The sequence below is a fragment of the Bolinopsis microptera genome, chromosome 12 (assembly GCF_026151205.1).
Source record: "Bolinopsis microptera isolate Bmic1 chromosome 12, MBARI_Bmic_1.0, whole genome shotgun sequence".
Taxonomy (NCBI): Eukaryota; Metazoa; Ctenophora; class Tentaculata; order Lobata; family Bolinopsidae; genus Bolinopsis; species Bolinopsis microptera.
In genome coordinates this window covers 14,721,494-14,745,377 of record NC_087083.1, presented here as the reverse complement: position 1 = coordinate 14,745,377, position 23,884 = coordinate 14,721,494, and the positions used below count along the sequence as shown (strand labels likewise).

General features: G+C 39.1%; 2 protein-coding genes across 2 annotated transcripts in view; one reads left to right on the top strand and one right to left on the bottom strand.

The window, feature by feature from the left end:
* The window catches only part of LOC134823987 (uncharacterized), a 59,838-nt gene that overhangs the window by 22,639 nt on the left and 13,315 nt on the right, over positions 1 to 23,884 (top strand). The window contains exons 32-50 of the mRNA XM_063835588.1: positions 3,192 to 3,307; positions 4,187 to 4,289; positions 4,429 to 4,502; positions 4,659 to 4,796; positions 4,971 to 5,279; positions 5,543 to 5,697; positions 6,312 to 6,427; positions 6,608 to 6,731; positions 7,004 to 7,135; positions 7,350 to 7,540; positions 8,400 to 8,536; positions 9,989 to 10,123; positions 11,055 to 11,142; positions 11,357 to 11,472; positions 16,190 to 16,299; positions 17,071 to 17,221; positions 18,154 to 18,509; positions 18,777 to 19,069; positions 19,204 to 19,300. Coding sequence (XP_063691658.1) covers positions 3,192 to 3,307; positions 4,187 to 4,289; positions 4,429 to 4,502; positions 4,659 to 4,796; positions 4,971 to 5,279; positions 5,543 to 5,697; positions 6,312 to 6,427; positions 6,608 to 6,731; positions 7,004 to 7,135; positions 7,350 to 7,540; positions 8,400 to 8,536; positions 9,989 to 10,123; positions 11,055 to 11,142; positions 11,357 to 11,472; positions 16,190 to 16,299; positions 17,071 to 17,221; positions 18,154 to 18,509; positions 18,777 to 19,069; positions 19,204 to 19,300 — 2,941 coding nt within the window. The remainder of the gene's footprint in view (positions 1 to 3,191; positions 3,308 to 4,186; positions 4,290 to 4,428; positions 4,503 to 4,658; positions 4,797 to 4,970; positions 5,280 to 5,542; positions 5,698 to 6,311; positions 6,428 to 6,607; positions 6,732 to 7,003; positions 7,136 to 7,349; positions 7,541 to 8,399; positions 8,537 to 9,988; positions 10,124 to 11,054; positions 11,143 to 11,356; positions 11,473 to 16,189; positions 16,300 to 17,070; positions 17,222 to 18,153; positions 18,510 to 18,776; positions 19,070 to 19,203; positions 19,301 to 23,884) is intronic.
* Positions 11,886 to 13,580, bottom strand: LOC134823989 (uncharacterized). Its single transcript, XM_063835591.1, has 5 exons — positions 13,539 to 13,580; positions 13,315 to 13,371; positions 13,098 to 13,152; positions 12,770 to 12,871; positions 11,886 to 12,344 (listed from the first exon to the last, which is right to left on the bottom strand). The coding sequence occupies exons 2-5, from the start codon at positions 13,363 to 13,365 to the stop codon at positions 12,031 to 12,033; spliced, it is 522 nt and encodes a 173-aa protein (XP_063691661.1). The 5' UTR covers positions 13,366 to 13,371; positions 13,539 to 13,580; the 3' UTR covers positions 11,886 to 12,030.

The window sequence follows — 23,884 nt, the reverse complement described above, 5'->3', positions numbered from 1 at the left end:
ACAGACACGCATATCCTTCCTGGCTGGTAAGTTCAACCTTTACTCATACTAATACAGACACGCATATCCTTCCTGGCTGATAAGTTCAACCTTTACTCATACTAATACAGACACGAGTATCCTTCCTGGCTGGTAAGTTCAACCTTTACTCATACTAATACAGACACGCATATCCTTCCTGGCTGGTAAGTTCAACCTTTACTCATACTAATACAGACACGCATATCCTTCCTGGCTGGTAAGTTCAACCTTTACTCATACTAATACAGACACGCATATCCTTCCTGGCTGATAAGTTCAACCTTTACTCATACTAATACAGACACGAGTATCCTTCCTGGCTGGTAAGTTCAACCTTTACTCATACTAATACAGACACGCATATCCTTCCTGGCTGGTAAGTTCAACCTTTACTCATACTAATACAGACACGCATATCCTTCCTGGCTGGTAAGTTCAACCTTTACTCATACTAATACAGACACGCATATCCTTCCTGGCTGGTAAGTTCAACCTTTACTCATACTAATACAGACACGCATATCCTTCCTGGCTGGTAAGTTCAACCTTTACTCATACTAATACAGACACGAGTATCCTTCCTGGCTGGTAAGTTCAACCTTTACTCATACTAATACAGACACGCATATCCTTCCTGGCTGGTAAGTTCAACCTTTACTCATACTAATACAGACACGCAGTATCCTTCCTGGCTGGTAAGTTCAACCTTTACTCATACTAATACAGACACGAGTATCCTTCCTGGCTGGTAAGTTCAACCTTTACTCATACTAATACAGACACGAGTATCCTTCCTGGCTGGTAAGTTCAACCTTTACTCATACTAATACAGACACGCATATCCTTCCTGGCTGGTAAGTTCAACCTTTACTCATACTAATACAGACACGAGTATCCTTCCTGGCTGGTAAGTTCAACCTTTACTCATACTAATACAGACACGCATATCCTTCCTGGCTGGTAAGTTCAACCTTTACTCATACTAATACAGACACGCATATCCTTCCTGGCTGGTAAGTTCAACCTTTACTCATACTAATACAGACACGCATATCCTTCCTGGCTGGTAAGTTCAACCTTTACTCATACTAATACAGACACGCATATCCTTCCTGGCTGGTAAGTTCAACCTTTACTCATACTAATACAGACACGCATATCCTTCCTGGCTGGTAAGTTCAACCTTTACTCATACTAATACAGACACGCATATCCTTCCTGGCTGGTAAGTTCAACCTTTACTCATACTAATACAGACACGCATATCCTTCCTGGCTGGTAAGTTCAACCTTTACTCATACTAATACAGACACGCATATCCTTCCTGGCTGGTAAGTTCAACCTTTACTCATACTAATACAGACACGCATATCCTTCCTGGCTGGTAAGTTCAACCTTTACTCATACTAATACAGACACGCATATCCTTCCTGGCTGGTAAGTTCAACCTTTACTCATACTAATACAGACACGCATATCCTTCCTGGCTGGTAAGTTCAACCTTTACTCATACTAATACAGACACGCATATCCTTCCTGGCTGGTAAGTTCAACCTTTACTCATACTAATACAGACACGCAGTATCCTTCCTGGCTGGTAAGTTCAACCTTTACTCATACTAATACAGACACGCATATCCTTCCTGGCTGGTAAGTTCAACCTTTACTCATACTAATACAGACACGCATATCCTTCCTGGCTGGTAAGTTCAACCTTTACTCATACTAATACAGACACGCATATCCTTCCTGGCTGGTAAGTTCAACCTTTACTCATACTAATACAGACACGAGTATCCTTCCTGGCTGGTAAGTTCAACCTTTACTCATACTAATACAGACACGCATATCCTTCCTGGCTGGTAAGTTCAACCTTTACTCATACTAATACAGACACGCATATCCTTCCTGGCTGGTAAGTTCAACCTTTACTCATACTAATACAGACACGCATATCCTTCCTGGCTGGTAAGTTCAACCTTTACTCATACTAATACAGACACGCATATCCTTCCTGGCTGGTAAGTTCAACCTTTACTCATACTAATACAGACACGCATATCCTTCCTGGCTGGTAAGTTCAACCTTTACTCATACTAATACAGACACGCATATCCTTCCTGGCTGGTAAGTTCAACCTTTACTCATACTAATACAGACACGCATATCCTTCCTGGCTGGTAAGTTCAACCTTTACTCATACTAATACAGACACGCATATCCTTCCTGGCTGGTAAGTTCAACCTTTACTCATACTAATACAGACACGCATATCCTTCCTGGCTGGTAAGTTCAACCTTTACTCATACTAATACAGACACGCATATCCTTCCTGGCTGGTAAGTTCAACCTTTACTCATACTAATACAGACACGAGTATCCTTCCTGGCTGGTAAGTTCAACCTTTACTCATACTAATACAGACACGCATATCCTTCCTGGCTGGTAAGTTCAACCTTTACTCATACTAATACAGACACGCATATCCTTCCTGGCTGGTAAGTTCAACCTTTACTCATACTAATACAGACACGCATATCCTTCCTGGCTGGTAAGTTGAACCTTTACTCATACTAATACAGACACGCATATCCTTCCTGGCTGGTAAGTTCAACCTTTACTCATACTAATACAGACACGAGTATCCTTCCTGGCTGGTAAGTTCAACCTTTACTCATACTAATACAGACACGCATATCCTTCCTGGCTGGTAAGTTCAACCTTTACTCATACTAATGCAGACACGCATATCCTTCCTGGCTGGTAAGTTCAACCTTTACTCATACTAATACAGACACGAGTATCCTTCCTGGCTGGTAAGTTCAACCTTTACTCATACTAATACAGACACGCATATCCTTCCTGGCTGGTAAGTTCAACCTTTCAGCAATTAACTAGCTCATTGGACGTTATTTGAACGGACATAATTTTGAACGGACATTAAAATGAACGCTCAAAGGCATTCATTTAATATACTTTGATTTAACTACCTTGTCGGAATTTATTTGGACGGACATTAAAATGAACGCTAGGGCCTCCAGATAAGGAATATCACCAGCACATCACAAAGTAACAAGCGCAGGACAAATATTAACACTTTAAAACATCTTGCTCTTGATTACTCTAAGCCCCCTCCCATTACCAGTAACTAACCGTTATTTAACCTACAGGTACAGATTCACGACAGGTCGGGGCAGGATGGCTTCTCACTGTCCTGACTACCTGCACGGAGGTGGTTACTATCCTTCATACGCTCTGGATCTGGTGGAGCCCACTCCTGATGAAGGTGCGTTATTTAAACTATCACGTGATCTGTTACCTAGCAACTAATACTGTTACCTAGTAACCAATACTGTTACCTAGTAACCAATACTGTTACCTAGCAACCAATTCTGTTACCTAGCAACCAATACTGGTTATTCAGTGTTTACAAGTGGTAATATCACGTGATCTTGTTCAGTGTTTACAAGTGGTACTATCACGTGATCTTGTTCAGTGTTTACAAGTGGTACTATCACGTGATCTTGTTCAGTGTTTACAAGTGGTACTATCACGTGATCTTGTTCAGTGTTTACAAGTGGTACTATCACGTGATCTTGTTCAGTGTTTACAAGTGGTACTATCACGTGATCTTGTTCAGTGTTTACAAGTGGTACTATCACGTGATCTTGTTCAGTGTTTACAAGTGGTACTATCACGTGATCTTGTTCAGTGTTTACAAGTGGTAATATCACGTGATCTTGTTCAGTGTTTACAAGTGGTACTATCACGTGATCTTGTTCAGTGTTTACAAGTGGTACTATCACGTGATCTTGTTCAGTGTTTACAAGTGGTACTATCACGTGATCTTGTTCAGTGTTTACAAGTGGTACTATCACGTGATCTTGTTCAGTGTTTACAAGTGGTACTATCACGTGATCTTGTTCAGTGTTTACAAGTGGTACTATCACGTGATCTTGTTCAGTGTTTACAAGTGGTACTATCACGTGATCTTGTTCAGTGTTTACAAGTGGTACTATCACGTGATCTTGTTCAGTGTTTACAAGTGGTACTATCACGTGATCTTGTTCAGTGTTTACAAGTGGTACTACAACACTTTCAACATTTGCAACTCCAATATTCAATGTGTGACTAATGAAACGGTTGATTTATGTAATGTTTACAGGACCGAAAGAGTTCACGATAATGTGGAGATACACTGGTAATAACTGCGCATGGATAAATCAAAAGGGTCAAGTGAAGAACTGTGGAGATTACCTTGTGTACTGGTGAGCATTACTCATCCAACTACTCACAAACTTGCAGCACATGTGATTTAGTTACTCAGCATTCCTTCATCAAGTTTACTTGATTGTAAACAATCAAATAGATTAACGTGAGTACGGTATGACCATTTCGTTGTTTCAGGTTGCCGTATCAAGGTGCCGGCCGTACTACTTACAACGTTGAGACAGAAGTGTGCGATTCTTCATCATACGAGGGTACGTATACATACATTATACATTATACATCATACATTATATATACTTTGCGTATCCACTAAACCTTCAGATATGACACTTTGCGTATCCACTAGTTAAGATATGACCCCTATTTCCTGGTTATATAATAAGCATCATAGTGTTGAACTATTGCAGTGATTGAGGATGACAATAGACTAGCCTGGAAGGCAACAACCGACAGCCAGTCCGACAGCTCCCTCGCGATTGGTTGGTACAGGTTCAACAACGGACTCAAAAAGATAAACGAAGAGTGCACTCCCCAGAAATACGGAGGTAACATTTTATTTAACTAAATAGTTTTGTTTATAACGTGTGTCCCTGGAGCATTTATATAAATCTAATACCGACTACCCAATCACTAATCCTGAAGAAGGCTGATGTTTATTATTTATCAGGTACGGAATATCCTGGTTGGATGGAAGAAGGCTGATGTTTATTATTTATCAGGTACGGAATATCCTGGTTGGATGGAAGGAGGACATCCTGATGTTGGGGAGACAGCAACTAGGAACGTATATTTCAGAGCAGGCGCCAACTGCAAACAGACCTCCAAGTCTATTAAAGTAAAGAACTGTGGAGCCTACTATATCTACAAACTGGTTCCAACACTAGCAAGCCGGGCATACACTGTGGCCAGTGACCCTTGTGGCTCTGATCCCAGGGAGTTTGACCAGGACGACAGGAGTGTTTACACTCGTAGTGTGTCTATGATTAACGATAATGGGCTGACTGAGGGGTGGTACCAGTTTACTGTCGGTTAGTTTTATTAGTTAGTTATCAGTTACATTAGTTAGTTATTAATTACATTATACGCCTTGTGTAATGTTACATCCCAGTAAAATAACAAAGTGGTTCAAAGATTTAATGGGAGTTTTGATGTTTCATCAAGGAAAAATTTATAAAAAAAAAGAAAAAAAAGGAAAAATAGCTCTCATTAAGTGTTTCAATAATATTCTGTTACCTTCAGTAACAAATACTGGTAGCTAGAAATAACGAGTCTAATAAATAAAACCTGGTAGGTAACGGGGTGATGCCCAAGACTGCACCAATGCCCAAGTCCTGCAGGACAACATACCCAACATGGCTAAACGGGGCTGATCCTAGCCCGGGAGAGGGAGTCGTACAGAGAACACTTTGTGTGGTTAACGGTGTCAACACTTGTCAGTGGCAGAAGGTGGGACTGCTAATTTACATTTTACATTGTATAATGTACATTATACATTATACATTATACATTATACATTATACATTATACATTATACATTATACATTATACATTATACATTATACATTATACATTATACATTATACATTATACATTATACATTATACATTATACATTATACATTATACATTATACATTATACATTATACATTATACATTATACATTATACATTATACATTATACATTATACATTATACATTATACATTATACATTATACATTATACATTATACATTATACATTATACATTATACATTATACATTATACATTATACATTATACATTATACATTATACATTATACATTATACATTATACATTATACATTATACATTATACATTATACATTATACATTATACATTATACATTATACATTATACATTACACATTATACAATATACATTATACATTATACATTATACATTATACATTATACATTATACATTATACATTATACATTACACATTATACATTATACATTATAGTGTGATTTGTATCCAGTATCAGTAAAACAATGTTATTATGATTGGTAGTCCTTTTCTCTAAATGGTGATATACTTCAGGAAATCAATGTGAGAAACTGCGGAAACAATAAGATGTTGTACTACCTCACAACCTCCCCTCCTTACGTTTACGCTAGATATTGTGTTGAAGATTCAATGGACAACGTCTGCAAATCGTTAGTAAAATCAGAGTCACAAAGGAACCTCAACGTGAACCAATGCAACTTTTATTTGTGTTTCCACACTTCTCATGCGGTCGAGTAGTCTTGGATTAATTAAATATACATTTAATAATACTTCAAGATTTAGAATAGTTTGTTTATTTAAAATAGATTTAACTCCCTCCCTCGTATCAGAGCAAAACCACTGGATGATGAATGGAGAGGAGAACGCCAGGCTGGAACCGGTAAAGCTGACAGGAACCTTCCGGAGGGCTGGTACAAGTTTACCGCTCACGCTAAGAGGATGGCTAACCACCCGGTACTGCCACATTGTTAACATATTTGTTAACATATTTGTTAACATATTTGTTAACATATTTGTTAACATATTTGTTAACATATTTGTTAACATATTTGTTAACATATTTGTTAACATATTTGTTAACATATTTGTTAACATATTTGTTAACATATCTTCTGGCTCAATTAAAATTTAAATTTAGATTTAATAATAATAATAATATTTGTAGATGTGAACTAAGATTATTGTGTTCCTCTGTAACACATCTTTACAAATAAAACAACACACAGGTAAAAAAGAACGTGTGTGGTGCTGATTACCCTATCTACATGGTTGGAGAACACGTTGAGAAGGGAACCTGTTCGCAACAAGGGCTTGAACAAGTCCACTCAGACATCACCTACCGCTGGAATGGGAGATCCGTAAGTGAAAGTGAAATTGAAATTGAAATTGAAAGTGAAAATGAAAGTGAAATTGAAAGTGAAAGTGAAAGTGAAATTGAAATTGAAATTGAAAGTGAAAGTGAAAGTGAAAGTGAAAGTGAAAGTGAAAGTGATAAGTATTTATTTTGTACTTAATTATTGTTCAGGTTGTTGTCAGGTACCTCAACTCCCTGACTAAACACCCATATCTCAGGGTACTATTATGGAATGTCATTGTATGAACGATGATTACATTTACTACCACGTTCCCAACGTAGTACCTCTGACGTCCTACAACGGGGTCTACTGTGTGGAGGAGGATCCCTGTAACAACCACGATAGGATGACTGGAGACACGAGGAGTCCGTGGTATACCACCATTATCAACAACAACGACCACACAGGGTGAGTTATCAACGACAACGACCACACAGGGTGAGTTATCAACGACAACGACCACACAGGGTGAGTTATCAACGACAACGACCACACAGGGTGAGTTATCAACGACAACGACCACACAGGGTGAGTTATCAACGACAACGACCACACAGGGTGAGTTATCAACGACAACAACCACACAGGGTGAGTTATCAACGACAACGACCACACAGGGTGAGTTATCAACAACAACGACCACACAGGGTGAGTTATCAACGACAACGACCACACAGGGTGAGTTATCAACGACAACAACCACACAGGGTGAGTTATCAACGACAACGACCACACAGGGTGAGTTATCAACGACAACGACCACACAGGGTGAGTTATCAACGACAACGGCCACACAGGGTGAGTTATCAACGACAACAACCACACAGGGTGAGTTATCAACGACAACGACCACACAGGGTGAGTTATCAACGACAACGACCACACAGGGTGAGTTATCAACGACAACAACCACACAGGGTGAGTTATCAACGACAACGACCACACAGGGTGAGTTATCAACAACAACGACCACACAGGGTGAGTTATCAACGACAACAACCACACAGGGTGAGTTATCAACAACAACGACCACACAGGGTGAGTTATCAACAACAACGACCACACAGGGTGAGTTATTAACTACAACGACAAAACCGGGTCATAAGAACATGTCTTGAGTGGGTTACGTCGTAACATTTAGTAGATATAAGGTTAAATCTCAAGAGAAGGTGAACCTCAAATAACTAGTAGGAAGCACACACAGAAATTAACATTGTGTTAATTTGGACCACCTTCTAATTTTGACCTAATCCAAATCTCTATCCAGCGGTCCAAGATGGGTTAGGATAGAGTCAGGACTTGGAGTTATGCCTAGATTTGCACCAGATGCGACCAGCTGTGGAAACAGAAACTCTGGATGGTACAACGGGGAGATGCCTGCTGAAGCCGGGGACATTGTTAATGGTTAGACATTCATATTACTCTTCAAAAATGTAATATTAGTCTATCAGTTCTCTGATATTAGTCTATTAGTTCTCTGATATTAGTCTATCAGTTCTCTGATATTAGTCTATCAGTTCTCTTATATTAGTCTATCAGTTCTCTTATATTAGTCTATTAGTTCTCTTATATTAGTCTATCAGTTCTCTTATATTAGTCTATCAGTTCTTCTATATTAGTCTATCAGTTCTCTTATATTAGTCTATCAGTTCTCTTATATTAGTCTATCAGTTCTCTGATATTAGTCTATCAGTTCTCTTATATTATTCTATCAGTTCTCTGATATTAGACTATCAGTTCTCTTATATTAGTCTGTCAGTTCTCTTATATTAGTCTATCAGTTCTCTGATATTAGTCTATCAGTTCTCATATATTAGTCTATCAGTTCTCTTATATTAGTCTGTCAGTTCTCTTATATTAGTCTATTAGTTCTCTTATATTTGTGTATCAGTTCTCTGATATTAGTCTATTAGTTATCTTATATTAGTGTATCAGTTCTCTGATATTAGTCTATTAGTTCTCTGATATAAGTCTAACAGTTCTCTTATATTAGTCTGTCAGTTCTCTTATATTAGTCTATCAGTTCTCTTATATTAGTCTATCAGTTCTCTTATATTAGTCTATCAGTTCTCTTATATTAGTCTATCAGTTCTCTTATATTAGTCTATCAGTTCTCTTATATTAGTCTATCAGTTCTCTTATATTAGTCTATCAGTTCTCTATATTAGTCTATCAGTTCTCTTATATTAGTCTATCAGTTCTCTATATTAGTCTATCAGTTCTCTTATATTAGTCTATCAGTTCTCTTATATTAGTCTATCAGTTCTCTTATATTAGTCTATCAGTTCTCTTATATTAGTCTACCAGTTCTCTTATATTAGTCTATCAGTTCTCTTATATTAGTCTATCAGTTCTCTTATATTAGTCTATCAGTTCTCTTATATTAGTCTACCAGTTCTCTTATATTAGTCTATCAGTTCTCTTATATTAGTCTATCAGTTCTCTTATATTAGTCTATCAGTTCTCTTATATTAGTCTATCAGTTCTCTTATATTAGTCTATCAGTTCTCCTATATTAGTCTATCATTTCTCTTATATTAGTCTATCAGTTCTCTGATATTAGTCTGTCAGTTCTCTTATATTAATCTATCAGTTCTCTTATATTAGTCTATCAGTTCTCTTATATTAGTCTATCAGTTCTCTTATATTAGTCTATCAGTTCTCTTATATTAGTTTACCAGTTCTCTTAAAACTACCTTTGAATCACGATTAAAACAAGTTATATTAAATATTTCCTTAACGATTTGGTAAATCCACTTAAGTTATAAACTTTAAGACTAATTCAGATGAAAATTTTGTATATTACTCTTTCACTCCTAGAAAAACATTTTTTAAATAAGGAACCCCTTTATTCAGGAAAATATTGTTTCGTACATAGTGAAGCTTCTACGTGTAACTATGAGAAACCCGCGAAAGTTAAGAAGTGTCCTGGTGGATTCTACGTCTATCATCTTCTACCTACCCCCAACTATCATTACGGATATTGTGCAGGTAATTATTATTATCAGCTAACACCATGATAGCTAGCACTATTATAATTACACTCTGATGACTCATTAAACTGGTATACAATATATACAGGGTGGGCCAAAAGTCAGTACCCATACGTTGGGTCTTATACCTCCGCTGTGTTTTATATTTGAGAGTTGTTGCTTTGCAGATGGCATACTGTACACACTTGTTCGAGGATTCGGTCGCCAAAATTTGAAAATTCGAATATTTTAAACCCAGCCCATTCAATATTAAAACATCTATATTGTTCTCTCTGAACATGCTGGACGCCTAATTTTTTCAAAGACGGTAGATTATTAAATGTTGCATCTGATCTGAAAAAATGATGTGAAACGGATTTGAAATGACGAAGTTATCAAGCATTTTGTGTATCTCGTTAACAAAATTGACTGGGTGATTATGTGACACCGAGACACGACACCTTAATTGGGCATCCTTAACGATTCCCATAATGTTTAACGGGTGGTTAACGGGGTCACCTTATCACGTGATTAGGTAAGCCAATCACCTGATCACACGTAATGAATAAACTCGTTATGCTTCGTATCTCGGTGATCTGAGAAGCTACAGCTCTCATTTTTCAAGACAAACGTAATTCGAATTGCCAAACACTATTCAATAAAATTTGGCTCGATCCGACTATCCAAACTATCAAATAAATGCGAAAATGAACCTTAATTTTTTTAAAATGAACACCAATATTTTTCAATTTGACAAATTCCTCGAACCAGTGGTGGTAGTAAGTCATACCAGAAAGAATTATTTCAATTGGGCACTCAGTGACTGAGCTACTAAGGCCAACATATGGGTACTGACTTTTGGCCCACCCAAAAGTGGAAGATATTCAAAACTTATTCCTCTAACCAACAGATACATTTAAAATGTAAATAACGGGTTTTCTGTTCTCCAGATGCTGACGTATGTGATATAGCGGCAGAAGAGTGGGGAAGGGAAGAGAACCACCGGCTCCAACACACATCCACCACCGGTTACTACAGGTACCAATATTACAGAACTCTTCTTTCCAGGCTGTTACTTAATAGTTAGCCAGAAAGTCAAGTCAGTGTAACCCACTTTTTATCAATTACAATCAATTACTTTTTATCAATTACAATCAATTACTTTTTATCAATTACTCCTACCCTTTTCCGCGAAACAGCACACATATTGATTATTGCTTAACTAAAAGAAAATTTTGTATTTTCCTTACAGCACAACACAGAAAACCGATAATACTTTGGGAAGCAAATGGGTCAAGATCACAACAGGACTTGGTCGCTTGCCAACTGAATGTCCTGGTTACATGTCGTGTGGTACACGGAATCCAGGTAAGTTCACTTTCACTTTCACTTTCACTTATCTGATCAATAGTCTTAACTTTTTAATATCCTTCCGGGAAAACTATGTGTTAGACTGTCTAACGTTTCCGAATTTGTCATACCTATCAACTGCCAGCCCAGCTTACCGAATTGTTCATAACAGTGCTTCATTTTTAGCGATACATTAAATTGTGCCGAAGGTTTATAATTACTAGCAGGAACCGTTTTAATCCTGCTATCAATGTTTATTTATTTAGTGATTTTGACCCCACTTCGGGGTCCAACATTCAGGTCCTAAAGCTCTTATTTCTTAGCCGATTTTAAATTTCTTCATACTGATCAATTATTATTACAGTACTTTAAGAAGGCAATAATAATCCCATCTTGTACAACTAAATATTGGTACAACTAAAACACGTAGATAATTGCAAATACAATATGTATCTTGAAAAAAAAACAAAGAAAAAACTTAGACTAAACTAATTTGTATGGCCTGCGCCCTGCATCCAATCTTTAGATTTAGAATAGCCCAGTGTTATGTAGACGGTTATTGGTTGGCCACCAGATCTAGTTTATGAGGATGGGTTGTCCCCACAGCTGCTGAACCAGCACCCCAGTACTTTCAGAGTAACTCTCTTGTCCTGGTTCTCGCCAGGTTTGTTTGTAAGGTGTGGTCACCTTGAACTCGTTAATGTAAGCCCTGCAAGTCTTTGTCTGCCCTGGGTCGGCTCTACAGTTCCAAGAACCTTTGTAACTGCTGTAACTCTGGTTGGATTGCCCGGCTAACAGGGTGTCTGGTGTGTTAGAGATAGAGGGTACGCCGTCATCAGATACAACTGGCACCACCATCTTCATGGACACTCCGTATACTACTTCTAATCCTGAGCAGTGTTATATTTACTACTTTTACTCGGTCATAAGAATTGTAAAACCGAGAACTACAGACAGTACCATGTTACAAGTAAAAGTGATAGGTGTAATTAATTAGGTGTAATTAATTAGGTGTAATTAATTAGGTGTAATTAATTAGGTGCAATTAATTAGGTGCAATTAATTAGGTGTAATTAATTAGGTGTAATTAATTAGGTGTAATTAATTAGGTGTAATTAATTAGGTGTAATTAATTAGGTGTAATTAATTAGGTGTAATTAATTAGGTGTAATTAATTAGGTGTAATTAATTAGGTGTAATTAATTAGGTGTAATTAATTAGGTGTAATTAATTAGGTGTAATTAATTAGGTGTAATTAATTAGGTGTAATTAATTAGGTGTAATTAATTAGGTGTAACTAATTAGGTGTAATTACCAGAGTTAACAGTTAACTCTGTTGACTGGACATTGCTCCCTGAGGCAGCGAAACTGCCACTACCGCCATTGCTCACTGTAACACCTCCAATATCATGTCGCACTGGAGGTATATAGTACTTAGTACAAGTATTCTATTATTAAAGTTATAGTTACCTAATAAATGACTGTAACCCTAAAATTTAATATGAATTCTGACCCTCCATAATAATAAAGAACTCTAAAATATTGACCTATCTTTAAAACGTAACTCTAAAATAGTGACCTATCTTTAAAACCTAACTCTAAAATAGTGACCTATCTTTAAAACCTAACTCTAAAATAGTGACCTATCTTTAGTTCCTGCTTCTCCAGCTCATACTCTACTTTTGTCAGTGTCCACTCCTAGTTTCGTTTTAAATTTAACAAATTGATTACAAAATCAAAATATTTTAAAATTAGAATTAAATGAGGTGCAATACAGTCTAACTTGATTTTTAATGACAATGAGAAAGAAACAACTAAATAATATCTAGATATAACTAGATAACAACTAGATAATGTGACCTGGGTGACGGGTCCTCTGTTAGGGGTTGTAGGGGTTATACTCTCCACCATACAGGTCTGGAGGAGGAGGTTTAATTAATTAAATAATTAATTAATTAGATAAATATGTTAATACACATAAATCATTGTTAACATCACTGGAAATTAGCATAGAAGGGGCAAATAACCACGTGCCAACCACTGCAAAAAAACACAAACCAAATGTATATAACTGTACAACTAACTGAAGACAGGAGCAGTGACTATAATACCCTGTACACGTGCCCCACATCATAGTACCCACTATACAGTATACACCACATTTACCAGCACCAGGTATCCAATGAGGATAACACACTTCAGATATGTAATTTTATATACCCACAAAGTTACAACTCTGGATTCAGGCTACTTCAATATGGAATGAAATACGTTTTTTCTTTTAAGAATACGTCTTACAATTCGGAAAAAATGCCGCGTCCCCTTCCCACCCTACCCATCATCAAACTGATATCAATCAATCCCCATCTTTCTACGTTGTGTGATTATAAAACAAAGTTGATTAGTTATTCTCATTATAGAATAATTCTCTCAGACCGAGGGGGAGGAAGAACTCCCCACTAACGTTAACAATCCCTCCAGGTTGGATGGAGGGAGAACACCCCGCTAACATTAACAATCCCTCCAGGTTGGATGGAGGGAGAACACCCCGCTAACATTAACAATCCCTCCAGGTTGGATGGAGGGAGAACACCCCGCTAACATTAACAATCCCTCCAGGTTGGATGGAGGGAGAACACCCCGCTAACGTTAACAATCCCTCCAGGTTGGATGGAGGGAGAACACCCCGCTAACATTAACAATCCCTCCAGGTTGGATGGAGGGAGAACACCCCGCTAACATTAACAATCCCTCCAGGTTGGATGGAGGAAGAACACCCCGCTAACATTAACAATCCCTCCAGGTTGGATGGAGGGAGAACACCCCGCTAACATTAACAATCCCTCCAGGTTGGATGGAGGAAGAACACCCCGCTAACGTTAACAATCCCTCCAGGTTGGATGGAGGGAGAACACCCCGCTAACATTAACAATCCCTCCAGGTTGGATGGAGGAAGAACACCCCGCTAACATTAACAATCCCTCCAGGTTGGATGGAGGGAGAACATCCCGCTAACATTAACAATCCCTCCAGGTTGGATGGAGGAAGAACACCCCGCTAACATTAACAATCCCTCCAGGTTGGATGGAGGAAGAACACCCCGCTAACATTAACAATCCCTCCAGGTTGGATGGAGGGAGAACACCCCGCTAACGTTAACAATCCCTCCAGGTTGGATGGAGGGAGAACACCCCGCTAACATTAACAATCCCTCCAGGTTGGATGGAGGAAGAACACCCCGCTAACATTAACAATCCCTCCAGGTTGGATGGAGGGAGAACACCCCGCTAACATTAACAATCCCTCCAGGTTGGATGGAGGGAGAACACCCCGCTAACATTAACAATCCCTCCAGGTTGGATGGAGGAAGAACATCCCGCTAACATTAACAATCCCTCCAGGTTGGATGGAGGAAGAACACCCCGCTAACATTAACAATCCCTCCAGGTTGGATGGAGGGAGAACACCCCGCTAACATTAACAATCCCTCCAGGTTGGATGGAGGAAGAACACCCCGCTAACATTAACAATCCCTCCAGGTTGGATGGAGGGAGAACACCCCGCTAACATTAACAATCCCTCCAGGTTGGATGGAGGAAGAACATCCCGCTAACGTTAACAATCCCTCCAGGTTGGATGGAGGAAGAACACCCCGCTAACATTAACAATCCCTCCAGGTTGGATGGAGGGAGAACACCCCGCTAACATTAACAATCCCTCCAGGTTGGATGGAGGAAGAACACCCCGCTAACATTAACAATCCCTCCAGGTTGGATGGAGGGAGAACACCCCGCTAACATTAACAATCCCTCCAGGTTGGATGGAGGAAGAACATCCCGCTAACATTAACAATCCCTCCAGGTTGGATGGAGGGAGAACACCCCGCTAACGTTAACAATCCCTCCAGGTTGGATGGAGGGAGAACACCCCGCTAACATTAACAATCCCTCCAGGTTGGATGGAGGAAGAACACCCCGCTAACATTAACAATCCCTCCAGGTTGGATGGAGGGAGAACACCCCGCTAACATTAACAATCCCTCCAGGTTGGATGGAGGGAGAACACCCCGCTAACATTAACAATCCCTCCAGGTTGGATGGAGGAAGAACATCCCGCTAACATTAACAATCCCTCCAGGTTGGATGGAGGAAGAACACCCCGCTAACATTAACAATCCCTCCAGGTTGGATGGAGGGAGAACACCCCGCTAACATTAACAATCCCTCCAGGTTGGATGGAGGAAGAACACCCCGCTAACATTAACAATCCCTCCAGGTTGGATGGAGGGAGAACACCCCGCTAACATTAACAATCCCTCCAGGTTGGATGGAGGGAGAACACCCCGCTAACATTAACAATCCCTCCAGGTTGGATGGAGGAAGAACACCCCGCTAACATTAACAATCCCTCCAGGTTGGATGGAGGGAGAACACCCCGCTAACATTAACAATCCCTCCAGGTTGGATGGAGGAAGAACACCCCGCTAACATTAACAATCCCTCCAGGTTGGATGGAGGGAGAACACCCCGCTAACATTAACAATCCCTCCAGGTTGGATGGAGGAAGAACATCCCGCTAACATTAACAATCCCTCCAGGTTGGATGGAGGGAGAACACCCCGCTAACGTTAACAATCCCTCCAGGTTGGATGGAGGAAGAACACCCCGCTAACATTAACAATCCCTCCAGGTTGGATGGAGGGAGAACACCCCGCTAACATTAACAATCCCTCCAGGTTGGATGGAGGGAGAACACCCCGTCCCCGCTGACAGAGTGGTGGACAGGAAGGTTTGCTTCTTAACCAGCACTAAAGGAAACTGTTGTGCTGCTTCCAAGAATATCAAGGTACATGACAACTCACTGAGTCTAAATAAAAACATTCAGAAATGTTGTATTAAATAAAACATATGACGAACTAAAATATAGCTGTCATCTCAGTATCTCCACCACTAACTAACTAACTAACTAACTAACTAACTAAATAACTAACTAACTAACTAACTAACTAACTAACTAACTAACTAACTAACTAACTAACTAACTAACTAACTAACTAACTAACTAACTAACTAACTAACTAACTAACTAACTAACTAACTAACTAACTAACTAACTAACTAACTAACTAACTAACTAACTAACTAACTAACTAACTAACTAACTAACTAACTAACTAACTAACTAACTAACTAACTAACTAACTAACTAACTAACTAACTAACTAACTAACTAACTAACTAACTAACTAACTAACTAACTAACTAACTAACTAACTAACTAACTAACTAACTAACTAACTAACTAACTAACTAACTAACTAACTAACTAACTAACTAACTAACTAACTAACTAACTAACTAACTAACTAACTAACTAACTAACTAACTAACTAACTAACTAACTAACTAACTAACTAACTAACTAACTAACTAACTAACTAACTAACTAACTAACTAACTAACTAACTAACTAACTAACTAACTAACTAACTAACTAACTAACTAACTAACTAACTAACTAACTAACTAACTAACTAACTAACTAACTAACTAACTAACTAACTAACTAACTAACTAACTAACTAACTAACTAACTAACTAACTAACTAACTCACAGGTGGTATCTTGTGAAAGGAACAACAAACAGTTCTACCTCTACAGACTAGTCACCACGACTCACCTTTATGGCTACTGTATTGACGAGTCACCAGATGATGTGTGTAATATCCCTGATTCCTCTATAAAGCACTTCACTGACCAGAGACACGGTTAGTGGCAATTTTCAGACATGAGGAGAGTTAGGACTCCTCCAACTACATTAAATTAATTCCTTCTGTAACGTCCTTAATAAATATAATAGATTTGTAGTGTTGTAATTAGATCTCAACATTCCCACTCGGAGCTGTCTTTCGTTACAAGTTCAATGTTTAGATAATACTTACCCGATACTCTCATTACTTAGTTCAACTTCAAGCTGACTATTATCTTTTTTTAATTAGACAAGCAATGTGCTAAAATGAAACCTTTAGTGGAATCCTCAATTGCACGAAATTCCAGAAACAAATTGAACTGATAAGAAAAGAGAAGTTGGTAAACCTGAATAAATGTAACAGTTAACGTAACAAAGTGATTTAATAAAATCAATCCTCTGGTCAGGAACCGGTCACTATAACGACGCATCATTCCTTAGGAACCGGTCACTATAACGACGCATCATTCCTTAGGAACCGGTCACTATAACGACGCATCATTCCTTAGGAACCGGTCACTATAACGACGCATCATTCCTTAGGAACCGGTCACTATAACAACGCATCATTCCTTAGGAACCGGTCACTATAACAACGCATCATTCCTTAGGAACCGGTCACTATAACAACGCATCATTCCTTAGGAACCGGTCACTATAACAACGCATCATTCCTTAGGAACCGGTCACTATAACAACGCATCATTCCTTAGGAACCGGTCACTATAACGACGCATCATTCCTTAGGAACCGGTCACTATAACGACGCATCATTCCTTAGGAACCGGTCACTATAACAACGCATCATTCCTTAGGAACCGGTCACTATAACAACGCATCATTCCTTAGGAACCGGTCACTATAACAACGCATCATTCCTTAGGAACCGGTCACTATAACAACGCATCATTCCTTAGGAACCGGTCACTATAACGACGCATCATTCCTTAGGAACCGGTCACTATAACGACGCATCATTCCTTGCTGACTACCGAGTTTACACGATCCCCTCATGGATGGAAGTGAACATCCACAAGAATATACTTGTTCACCAGCCCCCTGTTCAGTACTTCTGTGGAGCTATCTACGCTGGTTGGGTTGAGGATCCTGCTCCTGGACCTAATGAGGGAGTTATTGACAGTAGGGCCTGCTACAGGGACTCTATGGCTAATGAACAGTGTTACCAGCCCATGCCTCTCAAGATGAAGAACTGCAATGGTAAGATGAGGTACCTGTACGCTCCAGTACGTCATGATAATAGGAAAATGTGTGTAGAGGAGGACGTATGCGATGCTAACAGCCACGAGGTAAGTTATTATGGTTACTTAGCATAATAGTAACCTGGCAACATATTGTCTGTCACTTGGTTACTAAGCATAGTAACCTGGCAACTAATAAGTTAGTATTGGGGACACTCAAACTTGGTGATTTGGCGAATGAGTATCTAAGTAAACTTTAAGCTGAATACCCATTAATAACACCCCATAATACTACCCCATAATACCCATTAATAATACCCCATAATACCCCATAATACCCCATAATAATACCCCATTAATAATACAACATGCTAGGTATTTGACGGAGAAACATGGAGACTAGCCTACACAAAGACAGAAGGAACTGACTACAAGAAGGATTACAGGAAAATGGAAATCTCTCCCTACAGAGGATGGTTCAGATTCACAGGAGTGGGAGACAACAAGATAACGGAGATACAGCAGGAGTACCAGTCCTGTGGTACCCAATACCCAGGATGGATGTTGACAGCGCACCCTTCTGCTGAGGATGGGGTTGTTAAGAGGACTATTGCCTTCACTACTACTGCCACTAATTATAATGGCCAGCGGGCTGACATATACGTCAAGTTAGTTTCTTATTGCTATTTTAAAACCTTGCAAAATGATTTATGATTCGGGAGTTTGAATTGCCCGTTTTTGAAGGTACATCTTCTTTATTTGTTTTAACTTGTAATTGTGATACTATGTATTTAAATTGCAGGAACTGTGGTAGCTACATGGTTTATAACATGAACTTTAACTGGTGGAATAATTGGGGACTGTGTATTGATACTGATGTATGCAAGGCCGACGTTGCTGTAAGTAGAGCGGAGGGTACAGTGTACAGTGTACAGTGTACAGTGTACAGTGTACAGTGTACAGTGTACAGTGTACAGTGTACAGTGTACAGTGTACAGTGTACAGTGTACAGTGTACAGTGTACAGTGTACAGTGTACAGTGTACAGTGTACAGTGTACAGTGTACAGTGTACAGTGTACAGTGTACAGTGTATTTACAGCTACATTTATCATTAAATATCCGTATTATTCTAGTTTAATTACAAGTCCGTTACTTCTAAATTTAAAGATGGAGTTTTGAAAAGGTTAACAATAACAGCACACTATTCAGGAACTAGTTTTGAAAAGGTTAACAATAACAGCACACTCTTTAGGAACTAGTTTTGAAAAGGTTAACAATAACAGCACACTATTCAGGAACTAGTTTTGAAAAGGTTAACAATAACAGCACACTCTTTAGGAACTAGTTTTGAAAAGATTAACAATAACAGCACACTCTTTAGGAACTAGTTTTGAAAAGGTTAACAATAACAGCACACTCTTTAGGAACTAGTTTTGAAAAGGTTAACAATAACAGCACACTCTTTAGGAACTAGTTTTGAAAAGGTTAACAATAACAGCACACTCTTTAGGAACTAGTTTTGAAAAGGTTAACAATAACAGCACACTATTCAGGAACTAGTTTTGAAAAGGTTAACAATAACAGCACACTCTTTAGGAACTAGTTTTGAAAAGGTTAACAATACATACATGTTACATGGCGAGATCTCCATCCAAAAGGATTAGTCTGCGTCGACTGCGTCATTACTTTGTATTATACAACTTCGGCGGGTAACATTTCTCCATCCCTTTCGGTCTGCAGCTAATCTTCTCATACAATCAATCGTGAGTCCATTACGATCCAATCTCTGCTCAGCATCCTCAATGAATACATCATTTAAGCTCTTCCTAGGCCTGCCTCTTGATCTCTTCCCATGCTTGGGTTTCCATTCAAGTAAATAGTTGGGCAACCGATCTTCAGGCATTCTACTGACATGTCCAAACCAACGCAGCCGTTTTGTTGTTATTATGTCAGCAAGGGCAGTTATCGATGCCCTTCTTAAAACATCCTCATTACTTACTCGATGGAACCACCTCACTCTCAGGATTCTTCTTAAGCAGTACTGATGGAAAGACTCCAATCTTCTTGTCTGCACTTGAGTCGTGTTCCATATCTCACATCCATAGGTCAGAATGGTAAGAACAGCTGCGATGTAGATTCGCACTTTGTTGTTAATGCTTATGTTCTTATTCTTCCAAATGTTGTTGAGTTGGTTAAAAGCTCCGGTTGCTTTTCCAATCCTGACACTTATTTCTTTATCAATCTTGCCATCTGATGTAATTTTGGCACCCAAATAAGTGAATTGAGTGACCTGCTTTGCAGAGTTTCCATCGACAGTTATATCTATGGTCCTATTCTCTGGGAGTGGGTGCTGCGATGTATCTTTCCCAATGACCATGATCTCTGTTTTCTTTGCGTTCATCTTTAAACCCCCAAGTCCACAGTATTTCGCAATATTGTCCGTAGTTTCTTGCAGTCCTTCAACAGTGTCATCCATTCCTGCGATGTCATCAGCATAGTCAAGATCAATGACACATTTTTCCGGTTGTCTGGAACTTTGTCTGTACTGAAGTGTAAAACCACGGGATATATTCTTAAACTTCTCTGCAAGTTCTAATCCCCAGTTAAGTACAAGATTAAAAATAGGGGGCCCTTGCACATCACCTTGTCCAGTCCCCGAATCGACATCAAACCATCTTGTCAATTCTCCATTGACACGAACTGCACTTTCAGTTGCTCTAAAGAACGCTTTGAAAACATTGATATATTTTGTCGGAAGACCATAATGTTCAAAAGCTTTCCAAATAAAGTCACGATTGATTGAATCAAAAGCAGCTTTAAAATCAATAAAGTTTATGTACAAAGGGACGTTGAATTCTATACAATTGTGTATTATACAATGAAGTGAGTACAGCTGATCTATACAAGAACGGTTTCTCCTGAAACCACACTGATTCTCTCTGAGTAATTTTTCAAGCCCATTACTCAGTCTTTTTAACAACACAATTTGGAATAACTTTGATATAGTTGAGCGTAAAGTTATACCTCTGTTATTGTTGCAATATGTGAGGTCCCCTTTCTTTGGGATGATGGTGATTATTCCTTTTCTCCAATCATTAGGAATATCCTCACTTTTCCACACAGTTTCAAAAAGATCCTTTAACCAAGGCAGAAGTCCAGGAGAACCGTACTTTAACTGCTCATTTGAAATTTCATCAATTCCAGCACTCTTGTAGTTCTTCAACTTCTTGATAGCTTCCTCAATTTCAAACAAGGACGGTGGTTCATCATCATTACTAAGGTATTCAAAAGAAAGTAACTTTTCATCCTGATCCAATATAGAGAAATCCACCGCATTTGCTGCTGGCGTCAAGAGTTCTTCAAAATATTCGGCCCAGCGATGTGATTGAGCTTCGGGATCTGATATAAGCGTCCCATTCTTATCCCGCACTGCCGCAGATCTGTTTACTCTCTTGTTTGTTAGGGATTTTATTTTCTGCCAAACATCTCTTTGTTGACCCTGCTTGGCAGCATCTTCTAATTCCTCAGCTATTCTAACAGCCCAAGCATTATCATCTCTTTTACAGTTCTGCCTAACAAGACCGTTAATCCGCGAGTACTTAGCACGGTTCTCAGCAGTACTGGGTTTCTTTTTAATCTCCCCTCGTTCTTTTAGGAGATTCTTAGTATCCCTTGAGAGATGTTCTGTTCTCTTTTTCCGGCCCCTTTCACCCAGAACTTCAAATGAAACATCAGTTATTATATCTCTTAAATTTTGCCACTGTTCTTCTAAAGGAGAGTTTCCATGCTCCTGATCGTTGTTATAGTACTCTTCAGCTATTCTGTTACTATATTCCTGGCTCTTAGATCTATCACGCAGGTGCTCTAAAGCAGGCTGTCTTACACGCTTCTTTCTTTTCTGAGGACACTTAAGTTTAATAGATACATATCCTCTAACCAGATAGTGAGTAGTATTTATATCTGCTCCTCTCATGCTCCTGACATCAAGCAAAGAATGGCTCCATCTCGTCGAAATACACATATGGTCAATTTGAGTGACGGTGTTACCATTTGGGGATCTCCATGTTGTCTTGTGGATATCCTTGTGTTCAAAGAGTGTGCCTCCAATCGTCAGCTGGTGCATAGTACAGAAATCTAGCATCCGTTTTCCGTTATCATTTGATTCTGTGTGATATGAGTGTTTTCCTATAACACCAGGGTGAGCATCAGTATCCCTTCCAACACGAGCATTAAAATCTCCTAAAACTATTTTTATATCATGGGCAGGTAGTCCCGATTGAACATCATTCAATTCCTTGTAGAATGAGTCTTTTAAACTGATTTCTGCATCCTCAGTTGGAGCATACACAACTGTAACACTAATGTTGATGTGTTTGCTATGTAAACGGGCAGTCATAACCCGTCCTGATACAGGGGTGTATGATATGAGAGTATTCTTCATCTTTTTGGAAAGAACAACACCAACTCCTTCTCTCCGTACTCCATCGCTCCTGCCAGAATAAACCAAAACAGCCCCATTGCTCAAAGTCTGAGTTCCTGATCCAGCCATATGTGTTTCAGTTACCCCAAGGAGCTCTAGTCCATAATCATCAACACCTTTTCCTAATTGATACATCTTACTGGAATTACTGACAAGAGAAGTAACATTCCATGTACTGATACAGAGAGGATTCTTTACAATATTTACAGGATTAGACATACTTGACTGTCTGTTTACAAATGACAAATCTGATGAAGGAATTCTGTATTTACAGTGTTTACGTCGGCTCTTACGGGAGTTGCAAACAGACATCAAGCTACTAGGGTCCTTTCGGCTTTGCCTAGTCGCCGTCATCACTCCACCTGCGCCTCCACGTATAATACTATTGAATGACACTGTAGACGTTTCTGTAGCGGTTTGATTTAAGGTGGATGGTTTGCCGGACCTTCGCACCCGATCCAGAGGCAGCACCGACATCAAGAAGTTAGCGCTCCGTCCAGACACCAGCAAGCTGGTGGTTAGGTTCGATACGTTAAATTAAAGCATGAAGAGCTTCTGAAGCCCATAGGGAATCAAAATTAAACCGTAAGTGATCATGTCAGAGACAAGATCACCAAGCAAATGCTCGATTACACAGGGCAACCAAGACTTGGACAAAATGGTGAACCGTGAGTGACACACAGATGACCCTGCCACAAGACAGCATCACCGAGCACCACCCAGCAATTGCATCCTCTCGCCACCACAGCAACCGACCCCCCAGTGATATAGCACTGACAGGCAATTAACGGTTTTATGGTGTTACCACTCCCAGGTGATCTGTGCTAACAGACTCGGACCAGATGCAATGGGGAGCAAATGGGGTTAACAATAACAGCACACTATTCAGGAACTAGTTTTGAAAAGGTTAACAATAACAGCACACTCTTTAGGAACTAGTTTTGAAAAGGTTAACAATAACAGCACACTATTCAGGAACTAGTTTTGAAAAGGTTAACAATA